The 22,964-nt window shown below is 42.5% G+C and overlaps 1 protein-coding gene and 1 long non-coding RNA gene across 3 annotated transcripts in view; one reads left to right on the plus strand and one right to left on the minus strand.

Moving 5' to 3' along the window:
- The window catches only part of LOC115373209 (cathepsin K-like), a 38,349-nt gene extending 18,380 nt beyond the window's left edge, over positions 1-19,969 (minus strand). Inside the window, exons 1-8 of one of the 2 annotated variants that reach the window (XM_030071481.1) lie at positions 19,903-19,969; positions 17,665-17,791; positions 13,493-13,615; positions 11,387-11,539; positions 6,346-6,564; positions 4,371-4,536; positions 2,833-2,941; positions 2,396-2,520 (exon numbers count right to left, since the gene is read on the minus strand). In XM_030071481.1, the coding sequence (XP_029927341.1) occupies positions 2,421-2,520; positions 2,833-2,941; positions 4,371-4,536; positions 6,346-6,564; positions 11,387-11,539; positions 13,493-13,615; positions 17,665-17,790 (996 nt within the window). In that variant the 5' untranslated portion in view covers position 17,791; positions 19,903-19,969 and the 3' untranslated portion in view covers positions 2,396-2,420. Of the gene's footprint in view, positions 1-1,575; positions 2,521-2,832; positions 2,942-4,370; positions 4,537-6,345; positions 6,565-11,386; positions 11,540-13,492; positions 13,616-17,664; positions 17,792-19,902 lie in introns of those variants that run through there. The other variant, XM_030071480.1, reaches the window with a different exon arrangement.
- LOC115373212 (uncharacterized) lies at positions 18,181-22,717 on the plus strand. The gene is made up of 3 exons (XR_003929512.1): positions 18,181-18,193; positions 20,467-20,468; positions 22,609-22,717. It is a non-coding gene; the product is annotated as an uncharacterized LOC115373212 (long non-coding RNA).
- The last annotated feature ends 247 nt before the right edge of the window (positions 22,718-22,964 follow it).

Genomic DNA, 22,964 nt, shown 5'->3' on the forward strand with positions numbered 1-22,964 from the left:
GCAAAACAACCACATGTCATCTTCTGGGTTTAAAATAGCTCAGCTAGATTAACTTCAGTGCAGCTGGTATTTGATAATGTGGCTGCAGAGATGGGAGAGTGTGTGGTGGGAGGGCTGCTGGTCCAGGACAGTGTGGCTGAGGAGGAGAGTGGAGGGGTGCTGACAGCATCAGGCTGATGTTGCTGGTGGGCTGATGGAGCAGAGCGTCCTCTCAGTGGCTGTTGTGCTGTGGCATGAAGCCCGAGGAGAGGGCCCTTCAGTTCCTCTGAGCCTCGTTGGAACCCTCTCCTCTGGATCAATGAGATGAGTCAGACTAGAAGAGTGCACTCAGATCTTCCCTTCCCCGGCGTACAGGCCACCCTATGTGCTGAGCAAATCTCAGAGAGAGACCCAGCAGCCAACTGCGTCGTCAAACACTTTTCAAATTACAAATTAAATTGCTGTATGATTCAAATATAATTCAGCACGGTTTCAGAAATATACCATAAACCTCTCTGTAGTCTCTGTAGTCCCTGTAGTCTTTTTTCCACTGATACTTTCACACCCAGAGGCTACTTTTCAAGGAACTACAAGGTTCCTTCAACCCACTGTTGTCTGAATTTCCACTGCAATGTAAAGACCCGTGAAGATAAGGCAAATTAATCTGCCGACATCATCTTTTACAGTCATGAAGCATCAGGCTATTTAACTTATTTTAACCCCCGCTTGTTGTCGGCCTCTGACATTTTTTTTAAAGTGTGTTTCTCCCATGTGTCTGCTCTGTGTTCTGTTGACTTTCTTCATCAGCAGTGTGTTCTATAAACTTGCACTAAAAAATGCAATGCACGTCCAGGAATTTGTGACCTGGGATCAGAGCGAACACAGAAAAGCAAGACAGAAAGCAAGGTTTTATTACTACATTGTATGTAACATACCCATTAATACAGATTTATGGTCATCAGTGGCTTAAGAAATGAATAGGCATGAATCTTATGTTCTTATGTTTGAGGGTGCCTGTCAGACACCACTGTTTGACATGACTAAGCAACAAAACACCGCCTTTAATTTTAAAGTCTGTTTCCTCAGCTGAAACCTACAGCCTCAAAACCCTTTGATACAGTGGTAACATGAACATTAGTTAATGTTAATTAATGCTGTAATGTTTAATTAACTGTTAGTTAATGATTATTATGGCATTTACTAATGTTAATAATACCTACAATAACCCTTAAATAAAATATAAATTAATACCTTAGCATGAACAGCCTTAGTTAACGGTTAGTTAACTGTTACTTAATGTTTATTACGGCATTAACTAAGGTTAATTGTTGTACTCTTATTGTAAAGTGTTACCGATACAGTACATTATGAGTTTAATCGCAGTGTAAATTAAGATTAGCAGGGTCCACTACATCTCCTGTAATTTAAGGGTCTAGTGTGGATAATTTTATTGCCAAATTCCTCATGCCGCTGCCAAACCTTATAGCAGTTCCACTCTCATCACCTGGCCTACATATTTTCCTTGGCTGAATAGGAAAAATCCAAGCGACACGTTGAAATTCAAAATGAAACCTTTATTTAATTCCATAGAAAACATGAGGTTACAGTCTGATCATCAGAAAAGCTCTGAACAGAACAAAACAAAACAAGTTGACACAGTTAGGAGAACAGTCAAAACACTCACACACATTAAAGGGTTAATAATTCATGCCCTTCATTTTGCATCGACAGGAAGGGAGGAAGTCGCATCGCCCAGCAATGTCGCCTGTCGTTTTAAACTGCGAAGTGCAATGTAAGGCCCCGACACTGATTATTACGACCCCAAGGGCTTCAGCCTAGCACTGTGCCTCGTAGGTCTTTCAGTGGCATGTAACTGTGCTCAGTGTTTTTATTGTAAATTCTGAATCCACCAGCCACTGTGGCTGGTCAATGATAAAGTTATTTCCACTATTTGGTTATTCCCTATAATTCCTTACTCCTGCAGTGGCAGTCGGCCAGTTTGGAGACAAAGTGCTTAAAAGAAGTTGAAAAATAAGAGTTGCATTCCAAAAGCACAGTAACAATTTTGCATCTTTTTTTTTTTTTTTTTTTTGAATCTGTAATTCATTACCCAATGTTCCAAAAGTATGGTTCATACTTATTTCACATTTATTTTGTTAATAATTTCAACAATATTGCATGATAAACTTTTGTTAAAAAAAAAAAAAGACAACATAACAAAATAAATCTCATGTATACTTTACTGTAATTTTTCTGCTGGTTGGTTTTGGAATGATACTCTTTGCATACATTTCCAAGTGCAACATATATGTGTGCATGTGTGTATATTGTGTATGTGTGTGTGTGTGTGTGTTTGTGCATGTGTGTGTGTTTTGCTCTAGGCTGTCATCGAAGTCAAGCAGTCCAGGCATGGTCCCTTCGTCCTCATCATCCTCGTCCTCTCACATGATCGGGTAGCTGGCGAGGTTGGCGATGCCGCACAGGTTTCCACGGTTACGTGCCATCAGGATGTAGCCCTTGTTGCCCCAACTCTCACTCCAGCTGTCAGGCAAAGACGGATAAAAGACAGAAAGAGGCAGAGGAGGTGTTAAAACATCGTCATATATTGCACAGATATCATTTTTACTTGTTACTGTCAGCTGTTTCCAAGCCAAACTGCCCCTTTTGGGACATAAAAGCTTTACTCTACTGGCCAAAAGGCGTTTCAGCTCATCATTTTGTCAACACAGGGCCGACAGGAGGCCTCATGTGGACGCTGCACGGCGAGCTGGGAACGCACAACAACAACCTGCCGTCCCATTTGGGCGCCTGCATGAGCCACCTGATGCCGCTCGGACAGGTGACGTGTCCCACCTGTTCTTGACAATCCAGTATTTCTTGCCCTTGGGGGTCACTCCGTAGCCCACTGCCAGCACGGCGTGATTGATGTCCTCTTTGTTGCAGTTGGGGTCGTAGTACACACCTGGACACATGACAGAGAGAGAGTGAGAGCTACAGACGGGGGACCTCTGCCACCCCGAGGCCACAACAGGAAGTATTCATCTCTGAAAGTCTGTCGGTGAAGTGAAGTTTCGCCTATTTCACGCCTCATGTCCCGCCACTGCTTCCTGTTTCAGCAGGTAACAGCCAAGGCCAAATTACAGAAGCAAAGCACCCGCAAAGTGCCGTTTCCTTGTGACTTGAAACAGAGGAGTGTGAAGTAGGGATGCTAACCGGTGGCCGTTTGACCGGTTGTTGACCGTTTGAACTTTAACTGAATAATGCTGTCAGTCCGAACGTGTCGTCGCCGACACAAATGCGCATGTCAGATTGTAAATACCGTAACTACTGTAAAGTTTGACCGATCGAAAAAATTCCAACTGTTCCTGAGCGCGGAGAAGTTGCTCTTGCGCCCACATACAGTTTAATACAGTAAACATGGCGACGGGACGCTCTGCCAGGCTTGGATTACGTCATCACGCACAGAGCTCAGCTCGGTAGAGACAGACCGGAGAAACGAGCCAAGCTTATGGTGATCACGGAGAGTTTTGAACAAAGTATGTCATGCAAGTCTGCAAGAGTCATAAAACCACCAAGCAGACTCATCGAGGAGTCTGGAGACAATATTTTTCCCAAGGAGAGAGAGATTTCTTCTACACCACGGTAAGCAACATGCGGAAATTACGTAATGTTTGTCGAATATCATGTAGGCTATGTACAATATTTGACTTAGGGATGAATGGTGTTCCACATTATCTTATGTTCCACATTATCTTATGTCTGAATTAGTTTTGGGATGCCTGCTGAGGGGACATCCGTGGTACAGAACGGACACAGTCGCGGTCGTAGTGGTATGCGTCTGAGGCAGGACAATGGCGCCGGTGCTAGCGCTGCTAGCTTCTACTTGTTGCGGTTATTCTTTTATGGTTTACAGACAGTCAAATAATATTCTCGGTTAACCGAAATAAACCGATTAATGAGAACCGGTGGTCGACCAAGAAAATTTTCCATTTTCACCATCCCTAGTGTGAAGCGTCCTGCCCGGCCTGGAGGACACTTCCAGACCAGGCAGGAGATTTTTGTGCCCTTGTAGATCTGTTTGAGGCTGTAACACGGATTTAAAGCTCCAAATAAACTGGAACCTGAGAGACAGTTGTTCTATCAAAAGCTCCTCTGCAGAGTTTTAACAAATCAGGTTTCTTCCTGTTGAGCTTAAACAGCGGAAACATGGTGTGCTATCCTCAGACATCAAATATCAATGTAGTTTTATTGTTGTTATGATCTATTGTTATATTTCCCAAATCTAACCAAAAATCAACTGGCGATCAAAGTCTGATCGGGGTTATCTCCTGTTTGTCCCTCGGGAAAAAGAAAAAAAAAAAAAAAAACAGAGCCGTGAAGGTGTGACTGACCCTTCTGGTAGAACTGGAAGGTGCTCTGGGTGGCGTCGATGCCCACAGAGATGGGACCCACTTTGAAGAGCGCCACCGCCAGCGCCCGCTCGTTGCCCTCTGGGATTTCCTTGTAGCCTTTGCACTGGGCCGCCATGCCTGACGAGTTGTAGCGGCACGGCTCATCCTGCGGAGGAGATGGAGGAGGAGGAGAAAATTCAACATTCATCACTTCCTGCAGGAGGCTGGGAGCGACTGCAGTGTTTTTTGGCCGGATCGCAAAAGCATGGGCCAGCATCGCCGCGTCACTGAAGGTCCACCATTGGTCAGCTGAACTTTCCTTATTGGCCATGAATTTTCTGGAACAGATACCCAACATCCTTGGGGGGTGTTTACAGCAGTTCCACTCATTCACTGCAGCTTACTCCAAATTTATTACACACTAAGAATGGAAGATTTTGCTGCTGTTCCTTCTATTTTTAATTTTTTAGAGACCCGAGCCTCCCACGTATATGAGAAGGCAGTAGCGTCTTATGCATACTTTTTTTCCCAGCAAAGTGTAGGGATTTTTAATTGACCTACATTCACTCTTTACAGTTTTTCCCTAATGTTAACCATGACCATCTCATGCCTAACCCTAACCTTACCTTAACCATAGCCTTAACCCTTTACTTAACCAATGAGGGGAAATGGCAATCCAAAATCTAAAAAAAAAAAAAAAAAAAAAAATCCCTTGGTTTTGCTTGGAAAAAATTGTCATGTCCTGTGGCGGGTGGGGGTGGGGTCTTTAGGACATAAGGTTAATACTTTTAATAACTTATAGAATAATCTACCAACATGTTTGCACTATTATAAAGTCTATACATTGTACTTATGTATTCTTTTTACTTAGAAAGATGATGCTGATTTAGGTTTTTTGTTGGTATCAGATAGTTTTGTGTCAAATACAGTGGCCAATTTTACACAAAAGTTATTAGACATTTTTACTTTCATTTTCAGTCAATTTTGCACAGTAAAGGGGCTTTCACATATGACGTAAGTGTAAAGGGGCTTTCACATAGGACTACAAGAGAGCTGCCAACCTGCAAAGGGTAGAGGCATTTAAAGCTTTGAAGAGGCTGATTGGGCTCTGGATGTACGATTAAAGCTGCTGCACAGGGTCGGGGCTGGTGGGAAGCAAAAGCTGTCGTAGGGTTTTGTGTCATTTGCAAACGATTCATTAAAAACGAACAAATCTCCCGGGTGGATGAACTGAACTGAATCAGTTCCTGAAAGGACCCGCTTCACTTGTCAGTTCAGTTGAGCTCTCACAGTACGCCATCGGCTCGTGTCGGCTCTGTCCCGCTGGTCGCTTGTGGTTGTGTTCCTGTGCTCACTACCAGCCCCCACACACAAGTGTTTTATTTTTTAAAAAAAATCAACAAGACCAGCTGGAAATTGCTGCTCCACATGAACTGAGTCTAATGATTCAGTACACAGAAAAGAGCTGCTTTGCCCTTCACTAGTCTCCGGTGGAGCCCCGGTGAGGAAAACCAAGCGTGTGATTGAGGATGAAACTAAATTTGCTGCGTAAGAACGGGGGAGATTTCCATGGCATCACTTCAGCTCAACCACTTCTAGCCAGTGAGCCTTTTTGTGGCTCTTTACGGTCAAACAGCATGTAGTCAGCTTTGTTTTTTAACGCGCTGGAACATGTGATGAGTCCAGGTGTGAGAAAGGAGCGAGAAAGCGTAAAAAAAAAACACTTTCAGTATGTGTGTGTTTAGCAGGTGCTTTGCTGGAAGTCATTTTGATTTGATCTCATCATACAGACATGAAGATCTTGGCAGGACTCCCGGTCACATACAGACGACTGGATCATCTACAGGTCACGACTGGATGATGTCAGCCCCTGGACCTTAAACTGGACGCGAGCCGAGAACATATTCCTCATATTCTTCGCACTATATAGACTGAATAATTACTCAGGTGCCACTAAAAGATAATTCAGACCCACCTCTCCTACATACGGGTAGGCCACCTCAGAGTCGATGCCTCCGTTTTCCTCCACGTACTCGAAGGCCTTGGTCATGTATCCTCCGCCGCAGCCGTCGTTCTCCTTGACGCAGTCCACCAGGTTCTGCGGGCTGAGGTCCACCAGCTGCCCGGTCTTCTTGGCCAGCTGGCCCTCGAGGGCCCCGGCAGAGCTGAAGGCCCAGCAGGAGCCACAGGAACCCTGAAGTGAGGCGCAGGGTTGATTCGTTTTACTTGAGTAAAGCTTTTAGTTTGCATGACACCCTTTTCTAAAATAAAATGCAATGCCGTGTGCTTTACAGTTAAACAAGAGAACATTAACGAGAAAAAAAAGAGAATAAAACACAAGAATCTAGGAACAGACTCCTATGCATGTGCGGCCTACCCTCGGGTATGGTGACAGTATAAATAGATAAGGAACAAAAAAATGAAAAACAGTAACGTGTTAGAGCCTGACTGCACTGACAGGAAGTTCATTCAGGGAATTCATTCAGTGTACAGCAATGATATCCGAGTGTTTTCACATTACAAAGAGGGAAAGAAAGTCTGCATGCCTGAGTTGTAAAGGTGTGAAGGGATTGCAAAGGGTGCGCTGTAATCAGAAGTGAGGAGCTGTGTAATGTGAGAAGTCATTGTACAGTAAGGTGCTACAGTCTGTGGTGGTGCATTAGGGCTGTGATGAGCAGTTTAGCTATCGATTTGATGAACTCAGGGGAAGCAGCTGCTCTTGTTCAATTTTTCAGTTTAGCATCATTTGCTTTGAATAATAAAACAGAGACGAGACAAGAGAAGAAAAAGAAAATCAAGTTGAAATAGAAACAGGCAGCTGAACTTCTCATTTAAAAGAAAATATGAGTAAAACTCAGCGGGCAAGGCAACAGTATAAAAGCTGCAAAATACTCAAGTAAAGGAGACAAAATGCTGAAAATAACATCAGTCAAGGTGCAGCAGTTGGTGTCTTCTGCTGCCTGTCCACTAGGGGGAGCACTTTGACTTCTTTATGTCAACAGCCCAAGCAGAGCCATTTCTCTTAGTTGGACCAGAGAAAGTCACTGTTGTGCACAAGTGGGCGGCACAGTCACTGTTTGACAGGCACTTTGAGGGGCTGTCACACAATTTTACACACATTATTAGAATATTAAATATTCAGTGTCCAATATTAAATATTAAATACAATGTTAGAAGTTCATTACTGCTGGAACTCTGTTTGAGATGGGCTTGACTGATACAAGCACATAGCAGAAGTCTTAACATATGGGAGGCAGTGATATTGAGTTACTTGATATTTATAGATAATACAGAATCATTTATTTCAGTGGGTTGGGTGTCGGTTTAACCAATGTAGGGTTTTGAAAGGTGATGCTGACAGGGCCTACCTTTAGACTGAACTAGCAAGAGGATTCAATGTTTCTTCCAGAATGTTAGTGGGGAAAAGCCCCTGAAACAGCATCTGGACAGTAAGTGGGAAAGTAAAACTGGACCAGTGAAAACCTGTTTAGGGTTTGCAGCACTTTTTAAAGCAACAGTGGGACACGTCTGGCACACTTCAGCGCTTTAAATGAAGAAGTCATTTACAAAAAACAAACAATAACAACTAAACAATAATGAATAATAAAAGAAGGCCCACGCCCATCTGCCAAAATGAATACACTTCCCTTTTAGAGATATTGAGTTTCATGAAACAACATCACTTAATTTCTCACAACAATATTACAACTGTGCAATAAAATAGAAGTATTTATATGACTTAGCCTCATTTCTTTGGTAGTGAAACACATTTTAGAATTACAAAACCTATTTATTATTTGGGTGTTTTCCTTTAAAGAACAGGCTGTAGACCTGACACACATACACACACACACACACACACACACATACTGCTGAAGCTTACAGAAGCCCATTCAGTGTGTAATTAATTTCCCTGCTGTTGTGTCTCTATGAAACACTGCCTGGCTTTGGGCTTTAATGACTTTGCCACGTTTCTTAGTTTTCCTCAGAGGCTCTCAGATGACCGAAATTTTGAAATTTGTGATCGCAAACTTCAAGGGAAGAAACAAAGTCTAGGAACTCTCTGAATTTCAAATCACCGTGCCGGCCCACATGTAGGATGGCTGATAAAAATTGACAGTGTTCACAAAACGCACTTGAATCCAGGACCTTTGTGTCCTCGAGTGTGGTGACTTGCACTGTGAGACAGAGGATGTGGTTTGTCACATGCCTTCTCGTTCTCATTCATTTTGAGGAAACAAAAGGGCCAAACGGGAGCATTTTTGTCAGTTTAAAAAACACACACTCTGCTGACGTCAGGTGTATTGTCAAATATTTTTATGACGTTTGAGCAAACATTTGGTGAAACAGAAATTGTTGTGCACCCATCCATCCATCCATTTGCTGCCACTTATTCAGCACCGGGTTGCAGTAGCAGCACGCTGAGGAGTTCAGCCCAGACATTTCTTTCCCTAACCTACATCCACCAGCTCCTCCTGGGGTCCTGAGGCATTCCCAGGCCAGTCGGGACACATAACCCCCCTCCAGCATGTCCTGGGTCTGTCCCGGGGTCTCCTCCCAGGTGGCCGTGGCCAGAAAAACCTCCACAGGGTGGCGACCAGGAGGCATCCTGACTAGATACTCCAGCCACCTCAGCTGGCTCCTGTCAAAGCACAGGAGCAGTGTTTCTACTCCGAGCTCCTCCCAGATGTCTGAGCTCCTCACCCTCATCCTGAGGGGGCGCCCAGCCACCCTGCTTGTCTCTGTGATCTCAGTCTTTTGGTCATTACCCAGAGCTTGTGATCACAGGTGAGAGTTGGAGCAAAGATCAACCGGTATATTGAAAACCTTGCCTTCTGGCTCAACTCCTTCTTCACCACAACAGTCCATTACAGCGACCACATGACCACAAGTCCACCTGTCAGTCTCCTGCCCCATTTTACCCTAACGAACAAACTCGGTGAGGGCAAACCACCATTTTCCTCAGACTCAGCCTCAGACTTGGAGGTGCCGATCCTCATCTCTACCACTTTACGCCCTAATGTATGCTGAAGCCAAAACAACCACATCATCAGCAAAGAGTAAGAACGCCATCCTGAGGTCACCAGGCCCAGCAATCTCCATCCTCCAACTGCACGTTGAAATCCTGTCCATGAAAATCACAAGCCAGGCCTTTGTCGAGATGATCGCAAAAACATACACTTGGTTATTACAGCGCCGTCTTGGATGAGTGTTGTTTTATGTGCCTGAATAGCAAGGTGGAATCTGCAACCCACCTGCCAATTTTTGTGTTTTTTAGTCTTACATTTTCTGGCGCACAAGCACCTTTGACCGACAAAAATCATTAGAGGAATAAAGAAAGAAAGAAAGAAGGAGAACAAAAACAAGCAGCTTCTCTGCTTGGACCCCGAACTATAATAACCTTTGACCTGCTGGATAAAAGACCTTCTACCTCCAAAATGAACATGCTCACCGTTCAGCTGACTCTAATGTCCACAACAGCTTAGCCAGAGCACGCTCAGTGTCTTGCTCAAGGGTACTGAGGTCAGCCACCTCTGTTAGCATCACAGCCTATCAGCCGTAAGTGCTAATTTACAGCGATGTTCATTAGGTAATATACTATAATTCTGGGACTAATCTGCCTGTTAGCGGATGGCACAGATGTACTGCATATTCTAATCTGTGTACATTATGTCCCACTGAACTCAGTCCCCTTGTTTACATAAACAAGGCCTCGCCATCCAGCCCGCTCATAATGACTAATTGCCTTTAACAATCAAAGCTGTTCTCTTGTTGTCAAAGTCCATTAGCATGAGAACGGGCTGTTTTTTTCTGTCCGCCGGCACGTTACGTGATTGTTCTGTAACTGCCGTGTCCTTTCCTGGAGAGGGAGGAAGGACGGCGGCACCGATTAAATTACAACAGCGCCGTGAAATAACGAGACGTTCAAAGGTACAAAATGAAAAATGTCACGGCGAGATCAACAGAACGCATTAGAAACAGCCCCAGCCATGCTGTGGCTTTTTAACTCGCTTTTTTTTTTTCCAGATACCAAGAAACAGTCCAGTGGGACTTCTGAAGGGTTTCATGAGACCGAGATGCCAAAAAACATTGTCGAGGAACCTTGTGGTGTCTCAGCTGAAGCTAAAACATGAAAGTCACCAGAGTTGGACTTACAATGTTTGTAGATAACAACAGCAAAGGGTTGGTGGTATCTCTTGATGGTTCCACCATTTCACACGGCATAAATACTGACATTTTTACAGTTTTATTATGAAGTGATGATACACAGACTTTATTTATTTATCTACATTTATAGCACATATATTTCTGGTAATTCACATTTAAGCAAGCAGTCGTGACTGCTGGTAAACTCAGTGAATAAAAACTGTTAAGCAACTGCAATAACTAACGGTGTTAAAAATGTCCTTAACATGTTACTTGACCACTTCATTATTTTGAAATGATTAATGCCAAATACGGGCTCTGTCCTAATTTGTGTTTATCAAAATGTATTGTTAATTTTCATGTATATTTTAGAAACTGTGGCAATGAATATAAAGGAAGTGGAACATGAACAAACTGGCTCGAACAGTTGGAGCAAGTGAAGTTTTTGTGTCTTCACTATCATCATGCAATGCCACATTTAACTTTTAAAAGTTAACCTGTGTAAGATATTCACTTTAAGCCAACAACCTTCTCATGTTGGTCTAAAAATAAGGTGGAAAGATGAACTTGTGCTCACTCTTTTCTTCGTCTGTTCAGCCATGGTGGCTGTTGCTGCTGATGTCAGATACCCAGTTCTGCTTCCCCGTCTTATACCAAACAAAATATAACATGCAGCACCTCCTCTGCAGCAGAGGATTTCCATGAGAAAAAGAGCTTCTAGACAAAAGCTTTCATGAACTGGACGTTTAACTATTACTGCATTTCATCAGCTGGAATCAGAGATCAGGAAATTTAGCAAGAAGAAACTGAAATAAGGCTTTGACAGTGGCTGTGCAGGTGTGAGATGACCTTTGCCCTTTGCCACTGACCTGATTCTTGACCGGGGTCACCATGCCCTTCCTGCGGTAGTCGATGGACTTGGGCAGCCTCTCCAGCTTGTCGTCCATAGCCATGGTGAAGCTGCGGTCCCGGTTCAGCGGGACCTGGAGGCCGGTCATCTTGTCCACCACCTCCTCCGACGTCTGGAGGGACAGACGAGGCAGAGAGGCTTCACGCTTTGTGTCACGGTTTAGAGGCTTTTATTCACAGACTTACAGCGAGCATTAAAGAAGAACAAGCCTCATTTCCTCAGTCATCAATGTTACAAGTTACCAATAATGAGGAGGTCAAAGGTCACAGTAATTACAGATTGATGGAACAAAGTAATTCTGTCTCCCTGTGATGTTCATGCAAGATAGAGACGTTCTCGGGAAAGAATAAAAGGAGTAACACTTTTATATGTATGAGGAAAGACGTGTAAAATATTTATTTTTAGACTTGAGACAAGTAGAGGACGAAGACATGGGAGAGAGGGATTTGCTCCGGGATGTAAAGTATTTAAGAGATAAGTTTAATAATAAAGAGTTTCTCCACCAGAAATCTCACTTATCTGAGGAAAATACAGTGGGCTACTCTTATTAAGATATTATCACATCACAGAGGCATTAAAAATGTATTATACATGTTTTATTTATGTAATTTAATTTATATGAAGTGCTCTGAAACTTTAAAAGTGCTATTGAAATAACGCTATTATTATTATCGTCACTATTAAAACAGCTGCAAAGAATAACAGTGGAAAAGATGATAAAAGATGTGAGAAGAAGAGAGAGAAGGGAAGGAAAGTGATGGAAAGACTGAGATGAGAGGAGTGGAAGTGAAAGAGAAAAAGGACTTGAGGAGAAGGATGGAGGGTTATGAACATTTAGATTTTGTCGTCTCCTCGGAGGAGTTTCCTGGTGCCTTCATCGCGGCTCCGTCTGAACGCAGGAGGAGCTCAGGATGGAAGAAATACACACCATCTGCTAATTTTCTTTCATTTCACTTAACTGCTTTGAGTCGAAATGAAAATGGAAATGTGTCGTTCATTTCCGAGCCACCTGTTTCCATGTAAATATGAAATTGGCCATTTGCACAGAGAGCCTCAGTGTATACATGTTGCTGTCGAGCATAAATGAGGCCGAACCAGTAATGAATGCAAAAGAAACAGGAAAAAAAAAGAAAAAAAAAACAGGCGTGCTATATTTCACAGATCCTGCTTTCCATCCATTTATGATCTACAGCGTGTTGCACTCTGAGCCGCCATCAGTCACGACCGGCTGACGTGCTCGTCTCAGGCTGCAGGTGATTTAACGGCCACCAGGCTTTTATTTTGCCTCAGCAAGCAGTGTGATTTGGTGAGGTTTCCAGTCTGTGGAGCTCAAACTCTTCCTCCGCAAGGGCTGTGGATAATTATTTGGGGTATCGGTGTCTTTGTTTTTTGGAAAGAGCAGCCGCTTTCAGGTTTTTCACGTGAATTGTGACCAGTTTGAACTCCACAAATGAATAAACATCCAGCTCCGTTTTATCAGGGTGAAAGGAAACCTTGCCAAATCACACAGAAGCTTTCCGACTGCACTAAGAGGGAAAATATCTTTTCTTTGTGTTTTAGATGAACAGATCCTTCACTTCAAGTGGGCTGACGCATACAACCCAGACACAAATTTCCTAACATGCTAATACTCAGATATCATGATGCTCCAAATGCAGCGATGCTCTGTTCACACTTTCATGCCCCAATTTTGATTTTTTCCTCACCTGTGACTCAGACCTGATGTTTTCTAATCAGTGCGATCTGGATCACAGGGATGTGGTAAAAAAAAAAAAAAAAATTGGATCCCAAGGTGTGCGACCTACTTGCACCTTGTGTTTGAAAGCTCAAATTGGTTTTTTGGCAGCGTTGCCATGACAATAAGTAAATCCTCGGCTGCTTGGCTGAGCATCGAGAGCAAAGAGACAACAAATCAGAAAGACAAATATTGGTATTTGTGGAGACGCCTAAAGCTGTCGAAACTCAAAGGCACATAGCATATCCTAAATGTGTAATAAAATAATAAGTAAGAGTAATAAAAGATAGAGGAATAGAGTGATAAAAATAACGTTGAACGTCCACTCACCATGTCTCCCAGGTGGTTCATCCCCAGCTCGTAGGAGTGGATGCCCAGCGCCGCCTCCTCGTTGTGGGCTTCGATCATCCTCATGTTCTTCTCCCAGATGGCCCTGCGGATCCCCTCCTCATCCTGACACATGCAACACAGATGGAAAGTCAGTAACACCCCCTTCACAGCATCTGCATATGAATCTGTGACTTTTTTGTAAAATAATCCTCTTGGTGAGCTCTGAGAAAATCAAAAGAAGGAAATGATTACATGAAATTAGACAGTTTGACAGACTGTAGGGTGAGGCCTGTTGATGAAGATTTTTATGCTGTAAAAATGTTTGTCCTTTCCAATTTGCACCTTTTAACCCTCCTATTATGTGTTTGGGGTCAATTTGACCCCAGCCAATGTTTAACGTCTCTAAATAAATGATTAACATCATTTTTTTTGCTTCATATTTAATGAGTTTTCCTAATGTAATGGGCACTACCGGGTAAACATGAAATTGACATGATGATATGTTTTCAATGTCCTGTACACACTTTGTAACACATTGGTTATAAATAACAAAAATCTGTACTTAGAAATAATATAAAGCCATTAAAACACCAAAAATTAAAATTTCTTTCCAATTTTAGATCAATCAGTGAGATTTTATGGTGATTCGCATATTTTTCAATTGTTGCGTAATATGAGTACTGGATGTAGTGGGGGTGGTGGGGAGTTATGTTTTATTTAAAGGGCTATTTAGGTAATCAACAAAGAAACATAAAGTACTTGACACATAAACTTTGATAACAATTTTAGTTATAATAATTTTGTGGAAGTTTAAACTGCAGGGGTCAAATTGACCACAAACATAAAAGATGTTCAAAAATGTGAACATAACAGGAGGGTTAAACCAAATGTAAGATGCTCTGTGTGCTCCCATACCGTCCCATTTTCCTCAGAAGTGGTTAATCTTTCATTACTGTTGTCTTTTAGAAGCAACAGGAGACGGGAAAACAGATTTTTGCAGCTGCACTCTCTCACTGTGCATGTCGGGCCGGCCCAAAGGGCAGCGAGACTTAATGCTAAATGATCTTTAGAGCCCAGAATCCCCGTAGTGTCACATCAAACTGCACACGGCACGCTCGTTTACACCAGCCCGGCCACTTTAGTGTCTCACACTGAAATTTGATTTGTCACTTCCTGATGCCAGAGAGGATTTCCTGCCAGTGACCGTGCTGTCAGCAGAATTTAATTCAGGCAAAAACATCTGAATCTACAGCGTCTCAGTGCATCCAACACTCCTCCCTGTTGCTGCTTCATCTTAACGTCTGCGCTGACAAATTGGATTTATTTGATTTACATGAGAATCTTGTTTAGTCTAGCTTTGACACACACACAGAAACATGACTGTCTGTGAGGTTTGCGAACACGCCACGCTGTGCTGCTGATGCTGTTAAAGGTTGAAGGTTGAGAATCCGGGTCGCTGACTTTTGTTCGCTCCTCCAAACACAACAAGGTACGGCCACGCGACGCGCCTGCTAACCTGAAGGGAAAAAAAAAACTACTTTGTATTCGCGGTGTTGACAACCATTAGCATAAGTATAATCATCAGTTTCTATCTTCATATCCATTCCAGTAATGGAATATGCAAATGTTGCGAGCGGCGTTTGATTCTATTACCGGGACGTCAGCTGAAGAGCGGCTGAATTAGACCAAGAACTGTTGGGGGAATGCTGATTAACACGTTTTATAGCGACGAGAGAGCGAGCGCCGCTGTGTCCTCTGCTGATTATACAGGAGTATAATCAGCACACACACACAAGTAAGACATACCTACATGCTGGGGGTGCACGTTCACACACACAGAAAGACACGCACAGATGCACGCACAAACAAAAAAAAAAAAAATGGAAGAAACACAAAGCTACAGCATCCACCTACACACACACACACACACACGTTTCTCCAGCTGTGCAGCAGTGACCTCTAGCCTGAGGAGAAGAGCAAAAGAGATAACAGATGCTTGGTTACGGCCCAGGAAAATAAAACGGAGGTTGGCTCTAGTTTAACAGCCACTAAACTACATTTCCCGTCTTATTTACAGCCAGAAAACTGAATGGGGGGAAAAAGACGAGTGGAGCGTTTCATCACGTGGAGGTGGGAGGAGAGACCTGCTGTTACACATCCATTCACAGTGCGATATAAAAGGAAATGATGAGATTTTGGATTTGTGGAAGCTGGTCTAAGTGGAGGTTTGAGATGCCATGACATTAAGGGACTTCAATACCCAGAATTCATGAAATATGACATTTCTAAACACTAATTTACTAATGTAACAGGCTGTGTTGACACTGCTCTGTGATGTGGGCAAAATCACGATATTTTTGACTGAATACCTCGTTATCAATATTGTGCTGGTGACTGATGTGAATATGATGCCCAAGAAGGTGGAGGCAAATAGAGAACAGCTAGGACCGTCTAAGAAATTCAGAAAATTGCTGTTATAAAGCCTTTAAAACCAGAATATGACAACACATGTGGCGTATCATGATATGATGATATCGAAAAACTCAGACGATATCTAGTTTCATATAATTACCTGATCTAGTATCGATATACTGAACATTAACAGTGTAAAAAGTCTCATATTCAGTCTTAAAATCTCATTTTCTTAAAAGCAGTGAAAAAATCTGGTGGTGTGAGATAATCCCACTTGTTTCCAGTGCAGTTTCACTTGTTTGAGGAAAACTCTGCTTGGCGTTGGAATTAAGTTGGAAAAAAACAACAACAATATTTTAACCAAAACTATGAAACTAAAGGACATGTTCAGATGATTTTTTTTTTTTTTTTTTTTTGCAGTGTGCATTTCAGGAGACCACCGGTGGTGCAGCACACACACTCAAAACTGGGTCGTCATATTGTTCGAGTCACATCACTCCTCCAGCACAACATGAGCACGAGGGCCAGATATTTTCACGTGCAACTCAAAGCAACTCTGGAAATATTCCAAAATAAGGGTTTTCAAACGTCTTTTGAGGATTTTTCAAAGTAAAATTGCCGGTGCCTGATGAGGGAAAATGAATTCAGGCACGTCTAAATTTTGATTCTTCATTTTTTTTTGCTAACAGCCAATGACAGTATTGACACCAGAGTTTCATTTGAGCAACTAAGGTGAAACTGCAGCGTTTAAATGAGTGGGGATGAGATTTTTTTTTTTTGCTGTCGCTGCCCCGCTTGAATAATAAAATGGTTATATTTCTGTTAAAATCTTGTCTGGGTACTGTTTAAAGGACAGCATGCACACTAAACCACAGGCTGGGAAAATAACACACAACTAAATGCTTAATGTTTGAAAGAGAGCCTGTTTAAGGATGAGCTATGGCGATGCTTTTGTTTTCTCAAAAAAAAAAAAAAAAAAATGGATCTAAAGCCTGTTGCAGAAAAACTTCCGAATAACTGGATGCGGATGAAAAAGTTCGAGGAGGTCATTGTGAATTCTCATTGTGCGTGTCCTGCTTCACTTTTACTTCTCTGCTCTGTAACTCCATCTGCTTCATTTTCATTCTGAGCCAAAACAAAGAAGTGGAGCTGTCACTCTGCTGTCAGCACATTCCCGTTTTTCCCTGTTCGTGCTGCCTCACACACACACACACACACACACACACACGTCTTGTCAAGGACAGCACAACATTTTGTGTTGATTTTTAGCATAAACATATATATATCTGTTATTCAGAGCAACTTTGAGTGAGTGATTGGGTATGTGTGCGGCGTTTTGCTCAAGGACAAATCACACACACATTTTTTTAGCGCTGATTCTTGTCGAGCAGCGAGTTGATGTTCTATCAGCGGCTCAGAGAAAATTGCCTGAACCAAAGTGAACGTTTGAGCTGCAGTTTCCCCAACAAATATCCGCCCGACTGGCGTACGTCTGCAGGGACAGACGGAGAGTCGAGACTAACGCCGAACTGACTGCCTGGTAAATTGAGTCAGACAGAGACAGACAGTGAGTCAAACACAAAGGCGTCCACATGTCCATGGTTAGAAAATCACCTGCAGGAGAACAACAACAAGCAGAAAAAGGGGAAGTGTAAAAGAGACGGTGAGAAAGAGGGAAGCGCAGAGAGAGAGAGAGAGAGAGGCAGAGGAAGAAACCAGAGATAAACCACATAAATCCACACATCCAGGCCCACACTGACCAGGCCGTTGTATTCCCTCCTGTGTGTGAGCTTCCATTGCTCCCACTGGGCGTCCCGGGCGGCTTCGTCCACATGCAGGCCCAGGGTCGAGGCGGCCAGCAGCAGCACACACACACACGGCAACATCCTGCAAGAGCAGCGACACAGAAAACCTTTTGTTTGTATCAGGATGCACTGCAAAACTCCACAAAAATGACTGACAGCAGATAAAAAGAGATTAAAGCTGCAGGTTCGTCCACTGAGTCTAAACTGTCCTCACTAAAATCTGCTCTCAGCAAGTTTGATTATTGCAGCTTTAACAGAAAAACAAATTGCATGACACCTGGGTATACTGTCAATCAATCAATCAATCAATCAGACTTTGTTCATATAGATCTTTTCATACAGATACATGCAACACAAAGTGCTTAGTAAAACAATAAAACAATACACTTCGCTTTGGATAGAAGCATCTACCAAATGACATAATGCAACAGAAAGTATCGATCAATCAATCAATCAATCATTCAGTGTAAAACAAAACAATATTGTTTGGGTTTCAATGGAGAGTCGTAGTGTCACATGGTTTTCATTCTACCCGAACACCACAGCAGCTGACCTGGAAAGAAAACCTGCACATTTCGAGTCACCCTGACACCGAATTCACAGCCACTGGCCTCTGGACTCATGTTTCACAGGATTTTCCACCCAGAACTCTGCAGAAAACACTGAATGCATGTCCGTTTTTCGAATGGTTTTGGCATGAAATGCTCTAGTTTAGAGGTAATAAACATCGGCTCCCGGCGGCTTCATTCCAAAAGTGTCGGTGTCGGCCTCCCAAGAAACAGCTGAACTCTTCACTGAATAAATAAAATAGTTTTTCTGCTATGCGTACAGCGTACTGGGGTCTGTTTTGGATTAACTTTCCTGTGATTCAGACACTGTCTCAGCACTTTTATGCCCAGACTCAAGCCTCATTTATTCAACCCAACCTGAACCTCCGCTCCTCCTTTTCCTCCGTCTGCCTCCCTGCCGCCTTTCATTCACTCTCATCTCCCCTGGAGCTCCTCGTTGATTTATTCAATCTTGTTTTTAGCTGCTTTTTTGTCCTTTTTTTTAATCCTGCAAAGCCCTTTGCAGCAAGCCCACCTGATAAAGTAGCTCTAGAAATAAACCTAACTCGCCTGCATGCAGAAAACACAACAGTGCCGTCTCCAAACGGTCAGCAACTGGATCTGGAAACTGTAAAAAACACACTTGGCTGGAATTTTACTCAGGTGGAACTAAAACTACCAGTGTAAAAAAAAAAAATCAACAATGTGATCTTTTCCATGCAGTTCTAAGAAGGAACTAGACTCTTTTTCTATGACTGTAGCAACTAGAAAGTGCAAAATGAAGTAAAGGTAGATTCCTCTTCTCTGTTTGCTGTTTATGGAAACGCTTTGTCAGTTTATGTTGGTCCACTTTCTGCTCATGAAGAAGCCAAAAAGAACCTCCTCTCTGTAACGGATGGGGTTTAAAATGCAACAAATGGAGTAAAAGTGCAGTTACTGACTTTAATACTCAGTATTTAATTCCAGTAACTGTGTATTTACTGAAGTACTTCCTCCTTTGCTGTTGACAGGTTTCAGCTCGTACAGGTTTCATCCCTGAGTGACTCAGAGGAACTTCACAACATTAATAGCAGCCCGGCTCTCCTTCCTTATGCAAATGATTTCTGGGTAATCTGAACATGTGCAAAGGAACGGTAAGAGTCATCATCACATCAGACTTGTGGTTTTGTTTCGATTGCGTCTATTGTAGTTCTATTGTGTCCTGTCCTGTTTACACTCTGCAGCGCTCAGTCCAGGCTGCAGAAACGTCTGCTCTTACTTACAAACAACTGTGGTTGAAATCATTACAGCATAATCCTAATCCTATTAGGATGCATTCACTTTCATAGCTGAGCTTACTTTAAGAGTATAAATCTGAAGGTAAAAACTCAGTGTCTTTATTAGGAAATTAGCACCCATATTTATGCTGAACTCACCAGCAGTTCAGCTATAAATTAGTTTACCTTTTCGTCCAAATTACTTTCAGTCTCTCCTAATCCTGTTATGGCTGATTTGTTCTGTCTTAGCTGGCAAAAAAAGTCATGAATTTGCTTCCTCTAATCCTTACTCTGAACCTAACCCTGTTCAAGAGAAAGCACTCTCAAAAATGAAAGTAGGAGGCCTCAGCAGGAAATTAATGCTTGTAAATATGGCAAAGTTAGTTTACCTTTCGGTCCAAAAGTGGTAGGAGAGTCGGCTGAAGTCCTCTGAGTCTGACGCCTTCCTTCTGTCTGTGCAGCCGAACTGGGTCACCGTGTGACTTTATATTGTTTGGAGTATGAGGAAGTAGAATGGGAGCTCCAAGTCTGGGAGGAGTTTTTCTTTTTTTTTCTTTCCAAGAGGGGAATTACATCTGGTTTGTGTCAAATAGCAACGATCCTCAAACCCAGATGATGTCAGGTGTCAGATTTCAGGCGAGTGTGAGGAACTTCAAAGGCTCGTCAGTGAACCCAGCAGTCTGCCGCAGTCTGCCGGGTAAACCCGCACCCATCTGTGTACCAGCTTGATAAATCACTAATGAATTGAGATTTTGCATGAAAACATCTTGGTCAAAGCTATAGTTAAACTTAAATATGAACATTAGTTATCAGGGCAAAGTAAATGAGAACGAATGAATGAAAGTTCTTTGCTCTCGGCTTGTCTGTATCTACGTGATGCGATAAGAGGAATAAGCTTACTGCCTATAATGAAGATTTATCTTGGGGGAAATAAACTTTGAATAACTTGCGAGTAGTTTCATTAAATTCTGAACCAGTTTAGAGAATATTTGTTTTGACATGACATGCACCGAGGCAGGGATGGACATTCAGCTGGTTGTTTTGATTTGAACCTGATAACCATCGGGATACTTTCTTTAATTTTCTGGATATTTACAACTTAAACGTTTCCTCACCTGTCATGTAAATGGAAATCAATGCACATCCACATGGCGTGCTCTGAGATCAATGCAAACACTGACTGAGCTGAATATCCTGTTTGCTGTGTGAGAGCAGAGAGAAAAGTCCTTACTGCTCTATAATATCACCGACATGAATCTAATCTTTCACAGCTGCAACCTGGAGCAAATGAAATAGATTTTTTTTTTTTTTTTTATGGTTCATGTGAGTCTGCACATTGATATTAAAAGTACACCAAGTCTCCCTCTCCTGATTCAGAATAAGATAATCTGAGTGCAATCCATGGAATTCATAGAAAAGAAAGTGGAAGCTTCCACAGTTGCAAAAGGACATTGCTGATGTACAGAATCAGACTGTAAATGCCACTTTATTCATGCACATTCAACATGCATTCACTATGTGCATTTAATATGGTTGCCTGGAGGGATGAGCAGAGTCCAGCACTGCTCTGAGTGCACAATAAATACAATAGAAACAGGATGAAAGGCCAGCTATGTAATCTGGACATGGCCGTGATCTACTTATTAAAATACATTTCCCAAGCTGCGGCTATAATAAACCTTTACGATGCTTATTTTCACCACCATGCAGTCTGATTTGGGTGGTGGGTACTTCCCGGCGGTGTTAGTCAACAGCCTGAGTCCATGTGTCAGGGCTGAGTGTATATATGAACGAGTCGCATGACTGCAGCAGCTATACAGTCACACAGCAATCGACCACATGCATCAACCGTCTAAATACGGCTGCACCCCGTGTAGTTCACTCACACGTCCGGCTTGTTGCGACACACATGCATGCAATCAGGTTTGAATCAACACCAATATCGGTTTTGAATGGACAATACTCTACTACTGCTTCTCCTGCTGCTCCTACTACTTTTTTTTTTTTTTAATTAACCCCAAGAGATTTGACCACATCGCACCTTCACTGGCTTGGTCTCAGAACTGACTTAAAGATTTTATCGATGACCTTTTAAGCAGTTTGGGGCCAGGCTCCCAGTTACATCTCAGGCTGTCTTAATTCCCTGTGAGCCGCACAAGAAGGCTCTGCCGGCTGTTCCCAAACCATGCAGCATTACCCAGGGTGACGGGGCTTTTGCCTTTAGGGCCCCTAAGCTGAGGATTTCCCTGCTTGAGAGAGAGAGAGAGGGAGAGAGAAAGAGTTTCCTTGGTGATTTTTGTGCAGCTGCGGCGCCTTTGAGCGACAGGTCTGCGTTTGTCCCATATCTGTCTGTCACCGTTTGGGCCTCACTTATGATTCAAGGTGCGGTTGTGGTGCTAAAAATGCCAGTGCAGGATTTATAAACACAGCATCTACAACCTTTCATTTTAATTGCACACCGCTAAATGAATAAACAGGAGACACCGGGGAGGGTGCTCGCTTCATATTGACGTTTTATTTTCTTATTTCCTGCTTTATTTTGCAACATTTTACTCTATTTTAAGATACTTCACTTTTCTTTTATGATATTTTTAGTCCTTAACTTCTTCATTATTATAATGCACTTTGTAACTTAGTTTTGAAAAGTTAAATTAAATAAATATCATGACTAATATGACACATGCTACTATTACTGCTGCGGTTGCATCATTTCTACTCCTAGTACTCCCACTGCCACTACTAATGCTGCAACTCCTGGTTATATTATGCCTACTGCCACTACTTTTAATAGCATAAAATTTGATGACGGAGTAGAATAGAATAGAATAGAATATACTTTATTGACCCCTGGGGGAAATTTATCATGGACTCAAGTGCATGGTTGTAGCTGCCTAACAGACAATAAATATACATAAAATACAAATAAAATACAAATGGCAGCTAGAGACATACACGTACATACACACTCATGACACATCCAATAAAAGATTAGAAAAGGAAAACAGACAGAACACCAAGTTACTGCACAGTTCCCAGGCCCCAGCGTGCACAGCCTCAAGAGCTATTTAAAAGTTTGATGGAGGTGGGTGCAAAAGAGTGTTTAAAACGGTTCAATTTACATTTTGGGACTCTGTACCTTCTGCCGGAAGGCAAGAGCTCATATTCTGCGTGAAGGATGTGTGACGGGTCCAACAATACCCTCCGCACCTGCCTGAGTACAGACTGCTCATAGATGGACTGAAGGGAGAGCTTCTCAGTCCTCCCCATCACCTTCATAGCAGTCTGTACCAGGCGCTGCAACTTAGACTTGGACTGTGCCGAGAGATTGCCAAACCATGCCATCATCCCATACCTAAGAACACTCTCTATCACTGCCTGATAAAATAAAAACAGTCTATATTGACTCAACTGACAAAAAAAAGGTATGATAATTCATAGTTTAGTGTGCATC

This window comes from Myripristis murdjan, chromosome 16, assembly GCF_902150065.1.
Source record: "Myripristis murdjan chromosome 16, fMyrMur1.1, whole genome shotgun sequence".
Lineage (NCBI taxonomy): Eukaryota > Metazoa > Chordata > Actinopteri > Holocentriformes > Holocentridae > Myripristis > Myripristis murdjan.